Source organism: Polyodon spathula, chromosome 2 (genome assembly GCF_017654505.1).
Source record: "Polyodon spathula isolate WHYD16114869_AA chromosome 2, ASM1765450v1, whole genome shotgun sequence".
Lineage (NCBI taxonomy): Eukaryota > Metazoa > Chordata > Actinopteri > Acipenseriformes > Polyodontidae > Polyodon > Polyodon spathula.
The window spans coordinates 106,081,399-106,090,094 of NC_054535.1; the positions used below are offsets into that span (position 1 = coordinate 106,081,399).

Here is an 8,696-nt window from a genome sequence, read left to right on the forward strand (position 1 = left end):
CAGTGAACTGTATATCCCACTGTACATACACAGTGTACAGTGAACTGTATATCCCAGTGTACATACACAGTGTACAGTGAACTGTATATCCCACTGTACATACACAGTGTACAGTGAACTGTATATCCCAGTGTACATACACAGTGTACAGTGAACCGTATATCCCAGTGTACATACACAGTGTACAGTGAACTGTATATCCCAGTGTACATACACAGTGTACAGTGAACCGTATATCCCTGTGTACATACACAGTGTACAGTGAACTGTATATCCCACTGTAAATACACAGTGTACAGTGCACTGTATATCCCACTGTACATACAGTGTACAGTGCACTGTATATTCCAGTGTACGTAGTGCACAGTGTACACCAGGGAGTGTGTATCCAAGCTTACTCTGCTTAGAGTTTATTCTTTAGTTGTGCAGCTGGCTGTTTTCTAGTAATCTGCAGTAGATCTGCTCTTTCAGCAGGCTGTTCTGGATGTGCTCCACTGGGTTTCAGGAATCCCTAAATCTTAAGGACCCTTCTCTGTTAAATATTAGATGTGAAGTTACTATTACTAATTTCTACTTTTAGATTAGCATGACATGATAAAGGTGCTTAACTCCTCTTATAAAAGTTCCTCATAGTAAAAGCATAGCAACATGTAATAAAGTATAGTGAAAGCCTAGACGAGCGTTGTAAAGGAATGGTAAAGCTTATTAAAAAGCTATGGTAAATGCATAGTATAACCCTGGGATAATTGCAAAATTACAGCGGTATGCTTTTTAAGGGTCCATATTTAATACTCAGCAGAGAACGGTCATGGAGATTTACAGATCACCTGGAAAATGCACATTAAGAAATGACATTAAATTCTGTGACTCGTTTCTGAGAATCCTGGTGAGCATGTTGTGTAGATATTTCATGACTCAGAGCTGTTGTTCCTTGTGTTGGTTTTCTGCAATGTTTGGCATTCCAAGAACACCAGGAGACTGTCTTGATGCCCCCCGCCCCCCCTGTCTGCCCCAATTGGTCGAATGCTTTTCCTACATGTCAATATACTGTTTGTGTTTTCTGTTTTACACCTGTTCCTGCTATCAAACTTTACTTGTGATCTGTTTTCCTCTGTGGTTTTATTTCTTGTTTGTTTTGTTTTTCTCTTGCAATTTCTCCTACCAGTGCATGATGGGAAGGGTATTAGGGTTACCGCTAACGAGGATGTCCGTCCTGATAAGGGTATGTTTGGAGGCTAATGTTGCATCATGACCTCAACAGCATTCCTCCTGAACCCCATTCCACCCAGTCCTGTCCCACCCACAGTGAATGATATCCTAGTGAAACCAGCCCCTCCACACACCTCAGCACTGATTAATAAAGACACATTGCAACTTGGAGTTAAGAGGGATAAAGATAGGCAGTTAGTTCAGTAGATTGACGGTGAGGCAGACTAACATGCTGTGGTTAACACACAGATCTGGTCTTTTATATTTAAAAGCTTAATAGAGTAGAGATGCTTCAGTATGTATTGATGCATAGAATATACACTAGATTAGACATTGACCTGACCAGAATTTAGATATACAGGGGTCGGGGTAATGATAACCCTACTCAGGTGTTGCTTTGAGAATACAGTTCATTTTTATTTGCTTAACTTGATATCTAAATATTCATGAAACTGTGCCCTGAGCCTTTCATATGTCAGGTTATCTTGTGCGTCACTCTGTATTAAAAACCCAGCAGTGTAGACTGTTATCCAAATACTGTGGCTGGAGGAGAGAATTGAGGCTTTAGGATCAATGGTGTGGTCCCAGTGTATCCCTAAAGAGCACACTGCACTGCCCCTCATGTAATGCAATAAGCTACTAACAGCCAAACGAGCAAGATGGGCCGAATGGCCTCCTCTCGTTTGTAAACTTTCTTATGTTCTTATGTTCTTAACAGCTCCTAATAATCCTTGGGTAACTACCAAAGGCATTGCAGTTACTTGTGCACACTCTCATCCAGGTTCACCCTGGTTTATTAATAACATCTAATGTCACCCTGGACACTAATAAATACTAGGCCACTCATTCTAATGTAATCTTGACAGTTCTGAAAACAATACTCAGCCTACACTGGCACACTGTTTCCATACACTTCTAAGAAATCATGATGTGAATCTTTTCCATGTAAGAAGTAGCTATCTAACGTGGTTGAGAATAAACAATGAAAATTGTTCTCGGCTACCAAAGTGGGCTGATAGTTTTAATAAGGTTAGTATCCTGGATATTCTGATATGAAGAAAATAACTTTATTGGCACATATTTTTAAACCTTCTTTTGCAATATGGATTGAATATCACAGAGGTTATGTAGAAACAGTAAAACAAATATTTTTGTAGCAATAACAAAATCAGTGTTCTACGAACATTTTTAATCCAGGATGCTACCCTAATCCAGCCCTCTAAATGACAGCCCTCGCTTTCTCTGCATTTCTCAGGACATTCCTGCCCTGCTAGTCTCCTCATGTGAGCCGGCACGCGGAAATGCAGCTTGCGTTAGTCATTGACACAGTGGCATGCTGGCACGCGATAATGCAGCTTGCGTTAGTCATTGACACAGTGGCATGCTGGCACGCGATAATGCAGCTTGCGTTAGTCATTGACACAGTGGCATGCTGGCACGCGGAAATACAGCTTGCGTTAGTCATTGACACAGTGGCATGCTGGCACGCGGAAATGCAGCTTGCGTTAGTCATTGACACAATGGCATGCTGGCACGCGGAAATGCAGCTTGCGTTAGTCATTGACACAGTGGCATGCTGGCATGGAATATTCTGCACTGGAATCAACAGGAATGTTATAAAGCCTGCTATACCTGGAGACCTGTATAAGAAATATACAGTATAAAGGGACTAGGTCACAAGGGGGATTCTTTTATTGAAGGGCTTACTGTTTTGGAAACATTTTAAGCATGGTGTTTAGAGATTTCATACAAATAGGTTTTATGTCTTGCCAAGTGTTGCCACTTCCTTATTCCTGTCAAGTACAGTATATTGATCATCTCAACAGTTCCTTGGAAAGCTGCCTAGACGAGGGAAGAGGGCCACATTGTTAATAAACCTGCAAAGTTAATACTCCAGCATAGGGAGAGGACCTCACTGGAAACATGATGCATACTATAAGTGCATCCTGATTCTTAGTATCCGAACTGTCCCAGCCCTGAACAAGTAGCACAGCAAAACATGTGTTTATGGAACAATACAATGAAGTGCAGAAGAACCTTGAATTAGCAGCTGCAGAAGTCCCTTTGGTGTCTGTCAGTCGATTCAGGTTTTATTGTATCTTTATTCTGTCATGCAGTCTGTAAAACATGTATTTTGTAATGCAGTTTTTGGTGCCAGATGTTTTGAAATTTCTAATAATCTGTTTTAAAAATGGAATGAAAGAAACCCTGAAGCAGGCGCTTTGTCTCTGTATTTGAATGGGAACTTGCGCTCTCTTGGGTTATGCTTTGGTGGGATGCCAGGAATGGTACACACCCTGCCTGCCTGCCTTATTGCACTTGAACTGCACAGCTATTGATTAGGGGTGTGCAGGACTCACATTTGTAAAAACGGGCAGAGCTAATCTAGAAATGGGTGGGGGGAACTGGGAGTGTATGTGGTCACATTTGATGAATCAAAAACAAAAAGAAAGTTTGCCGTTTTGGTCACCCAGTTTTGATTTGAGCGTGACTGCCTCTGCTTTGGCACCGCCAGTTTCCCAATCCAAATCCTGCACACCCCCTGTGGACCCTGTCCTGACTTGCTCCTGTTTCAGGCTCTGGAGTGGATGACCCGGTCGGAGAAGTGTCAATACAGGTCGATCTGTTCACACACCCAGGCACCGGAGAGCACAAGGCCACTGTGAAAAGTAAGTTCCACTTTCGAACGCTCAATAACGGCAACCAGAATTCACGCCCTGTGTATAATGCACATGGCTGAGCAGCCTTTGGTCACATCGTTTGTGTGATGTACACTACCTGTATAGAGCCTTATTAATACTATATACTACACTATATAGAATGCTATAACCTTGCAATAATAACAGCTAATGCCATTACACAATCCCACCTGAGCTACAGTGGTCCTTTTTTTTCTTGTAGCACAGGCCTTCACTTGATGGAATATTCTAGTCGCTATGACTATGAAGTAGTTTCAACATATGCTACACATGTATAACATTAAAATAGTACATAATATAGAAATTGATATTGAACATTTAGATTTTAATGATACTATATCTAAAGTAATGTTTAATTGAATGAAAGGTACCATTATCTATCTATCTATCTGTCTATCTATCTATCTATCTATCTATCTATCTATATCGTATTAACCTGAGCTGGAGAGCCATGATGTCTGACTTTTGATTAATAATTTATCAACGAGATGACAAGACTGACACATACCAGGTGATGGCATCTCCCTTGAATTCGTTCCTCCTCCTCTGCAGTTGTGGCAGCGAATGATCTGAAGTGGCAGACCTCGGCAATGTTCCGACCCTTCGTGGAGGTAACGATGATCGGACCCCACCTGAGCGACAAGAAACGCAAGTTCACCACCAAGTCCAAAAACAACAACTGGGCCCCCAAATACAACGAGACCTTTCACTTGTGAGTATGACTTCCTCAGCCTGCAATAATACAGCCTCCACTGCATACAACTGTTCCACAATATTAAACAGCTTAGCGTTAAAACATACACCTTTGTCAAATCTTCTAGAACATACAGGTGTTTTTAATTAAGAGAAACTTAACTTGTTTTTTGCAAGTTTGTGTTTGGGGCTTTAGTTTTATGGCAGTGTTATTGACCAGATCTACAGTAGTCTGATACATTAGTAAAAAGTTGCTTGTACAGAAGTCATGCCCCCATACTAGACAGTACAGAACACAGACATCACAGACGGGTCGAAATGCCTAGAGTATGTGCGGCTGAAACGTGAAGGTGTAAAATCTCAAAATGCTGGAAAAATGAGTAAATTAAAGGCTGTCTTCTGCTGGTGTGTTGTGCAGTATCCTGGGGAACGAGGATGGGCCGCACTGTTACGAGCTGCAGGTGTGTGTAAAGGACTACTGCTTTGCGCGGGAGGACCGCGTGCTGGGGATCTCCGTGATGCAGCTGCGGGACATCGCAGACAAGGGCAGCTGTGCATGCTGGTGTCCGCTGGGGCGCAGAGTGCACATGGACGAGACGGGACTGACAGTGCTGCGAATCCTCTCACAGCGCACCAACGACGAGGTCGCACGCGAGTTCGTCAAGCTCAAGTCAGAGTTGCGCTCGGCCGAGGAGGGGAGCTGAGGAGGGTACGCCACTGCTGCTCAGCCAGCGGCGGGGTTGTCTTCTCCATCTCTGGACTACACTGTTAATCTGTATTGAGAGGGACGGGCTCTTCACTTCACAACAGGGATTTCCTGAACACACATATCACACGGAACCTCTTCTGTTCCGTCTCTCTTGATTTGTGAAGTGTCTGGGTGTTTACGATTTTGTCCACAGTTGTGCAAACGATTTGGGTTTGAATTACTGTGCTTGCCATTTTCAATTTATTATTAGTGTTACTATTGTTATTATCGATACTTCTGCTACTAGTAGTACTATCATAGTCGATAGTTTGATACGTTTTGAACTAATATTTATAGGTATAATGAACAGCCAAATGAAGAACTGTCAGGCAGATTTTGGATCTGAACTGAAGGCACTTGTATATGTGGTTTACAGGTTTAGCTGTGGTAGTCTGAGCTCTAATCTGACAGTTTAGCAGTTACCTGGAGAGAAGATATGCTTTGTACTGTTAATTGTTGCGAGCTGATAGAGAAATAGTCAATTATATTGCTTATAATTCCCTTGACAAATGCATTCATAGTGTCTTACTCACTCTGTGAGGTGATTTAACATGATTCTCGAAGGCGCTTTATAAAACTGTACTATTTATGCGTATATCAATCTGTTTTCCTTTGCGTATAAACTTTCAGACTGCCTTCCTTAATCAACTCAGTTTGCTCAACAGAGAGAGATAATTGGACATGATGCATAAATCAGAAAGTTGGCAATTTCAGAGTTACAGTTTATACAGCAATTGAAAACAATTCTTTACTGTATTTGTAATTACAGTGCTTGACTAAGTAAGTGCATTACGCAGTACTTGATCAGCCTCTTCTATTGATCAGTCGCTGCTATTTATTTAATGCTTTGTCTTAGGAACTGATCCATTTGTTTAGGGCCGTTCAGTGCATGTTCTATATGTTCTGATCCAATCATCACAGACCAAGGCATTTTTTTTGCAAACGTGAAAGTCTCTGTTGTGAAATTGCCTCTTACCAGAAGTTGCATTGTCCCTGCTCTGGCTTTGCCTCTATAAAATAAAACTAAAAAACACAATTGTTTTTACAGATAATGCATACATACCCTTACCTTAACCAGAAAAAAAAGTTTTAAAAATATTTTGCAAGGGACCAGGTAGATAATTATCACATCTGCCAATATTCTCTGAACAGGACCAAACTGAAAGTGATCTGCATTGCGGTGCTGTGGTACCTTATCACACATGCCATACTGCTGCTCTTTCGTCTTCACTTTTGCCAAGAGCAAAAAGAGAATGCAACTTTCACATTCCCTTTTTTGTTGTTGTTGATGTTGGTAATGCTGTATCCCTCTTCAAATGCTGGTCTGATATAGTCTCTGCACATTGGTGTCGAAAGCTGGGACCAGAGAAGGCTAAAGTTTCTAAAGCCAGGAGTGTGATGGTTGCTTTGATTTGCACACAAAGATTGACCATCACAAGCAAGATCTGTTATTAACCGGACAGGGGTGACTGATTTATCCTTCTGATGGCTTACAAGAAAACAGGTTTCCCTCAAACAGTATTCTTTTATATGTGACACCAGTGACTTACAAACCACACCATGAAAGTATTCTGTTTGGCACCTATGGCTCAGAGAAACTGATAGGGAGAAAAATTACAGGAGCACCACGTAACCCTCAGTGCTTCAAGCAACAACAGTAGTGTCCAGTGATCACATGGAATCATGGGTGTTGTAGTTCAACAACAGAGGTGTTCAGTGATCACATGGAATCATGGGTGTTGTAGTTCAACAACAGACTGGTGTGAAGGAAAGACCTATAAAAGCCAGCATTCTACAACAGGGGTATTAAAACTGAATCGCGTGCAGTACATTCCAAGTTCCTCCCAGCTAGTTCCAGATCCTGCACTCAATCAAGCTCAAATTTGTATACGGGTGTTACATATGTAAATTATATATAGAGATATATTAAAAGTAATAAGAGATAAAAAAAAATAAAAATAAAAAAAACCTCAAGTTTTGATTGGGTGTGATGAGAGTATGCCAGCATGTTTTATATTATGTTTATTACATCTCATCAATCATTTATAGACCTTGCTTAAATTCTGTTCGAAATTGATCTGTATACATGAGAAAAATCCAAAAACATCCCAGTAAGAGACATTGGTGCTAGACCAAAAAAATAAAACATAACGCTATAGTTTTTTTCAACCCTAAATTGTGTGCCATCAACTTTGTTGCACAGTCAGAAGCATAACCTAAATCTGAGAGAAAGTGCCATACCACTACATGGGTGAATCCCAAAGAAATCTGAGCAGGGGACTCTGGAAAGAGGATCGGTTCAGCTGTTAGTTACCTCGGGGACTGAGCAGGGGACTCTGGAAAGAGGATCGGTTCAGCTGTTAGTTACCTCGGGGACTGAGCAGGGGACTCTGGAAAGAGGATCGGTTCAGCTGTTAGTTACCTCAGGGGGTCTGAGCAGGGGACTCTGGAAAGAGGATCGGTTTAGCTGTTAGTTACCTCAGGGGTCTGAGCAGGGGACTCTGGAAAGAGGATCGGTTTAGCTGTTAGTTACCTCAGGGAGTCTGAGCAGGGGACTCTGGAAAGAGGATCGGTTCAGCTGTTAGTTACCTCGGGGACTGAGCAGGGGACTCTGGAAAGAGGATCGGTTCAGCTGTTAGTTACCTCAGGGGGTCTGAGCAGGGGACTCTGGAAAGAGGATCGGTTCAGCTGTTAGTTACCTCAGGGGGTCTGAGCAGGGGACTCTGGAAAGAGGATCGGTTCAGCTGTTAGTTACCTCAGGGGGTCTGAGCAGGGGACTCTGGAAAGAGGAGGGGTTCAGGTTAGTTACCTCAGGGGGTCTGAGCAGGGGACTCTGGAAAGAGGATCGGTTCAGCTGTTAGTTACCTCAGGGGGTCTGAGCAGGGGACTCTGGAAAGAGGATCGGTTCAGCTGTTAGTTACCTCGGGGGGAGGCTTGGTTCTAGTGACAATCAGGCTCAGTAGAAATGCTATTTCCTACTTTTTATAACAGGATATCAATTGAAGTTCTTACAATTTTCCAGAAATTACATTTGTCACATCAGCTATGTGCTAAAAAACAGCATATTGACACGCATCGCTTTGCCATGAATGCCAAATCTGATGTAAGATTACTGGAAGTATTTTAAGGGCTAGGTCCATATTCTTTTTTGAAAGACTGCGGCGACTATCACTGAATATACCACAAACGGGTTTGGAAAACTTGGAATGTACTGTACGCACTCATTGACTTACAATGTGAAGGGTAATACTGCATTCTCTGTGTATACCTTGTGCCAAGACGTGCAGGCGCTCAACTCTTGCACATTCATATATATATAAAGAGCATGTCTTGTATAGCAATCAAAG

General features: G+C 42.1%; 1 protein-coding gene across 9 annotated transcripts in view; it reads left to right on the plus strand.

The window, feature by feature from the left end:
- LOC121306654 (protein unc-13 homolog B) overlaps positions 1-7,821 on the plus strand; it is an 88,814-nt gene extending 80,993 nt beyond the window's left edge. For 7 of the 9 annotated variants that reach the window (XM_041238521.1, XM_041238531.1, XM_041238466.1 and 4 more), the window contains 3 exons: positions 3,786-3,878; positions 4,461-4,620; positions 5,020-7,821. In XM_041238521.1, coding sequence (XP_041094455.1) covers positions 3,786-3,878; positions 4,461-4,620; positions 5,020-5,305 — 539 coding nt within the window. In that variant the 3' untranslated portion in view covers positions 5,306-7,821. Of the gene's footprint in view, positions 1-1,165; positions 1,422-3,785; positions 3,879-4,460; positions 4,621-5,019 lie in introns of those variants that run through there. The other 2 variants (XM_041238507.1, XM_041238515.1) reach the window with 1 other exon arrangement.
- The last annotated feature ends 875 nt before the right edge of the window (positions 7,822-8,696 follow it).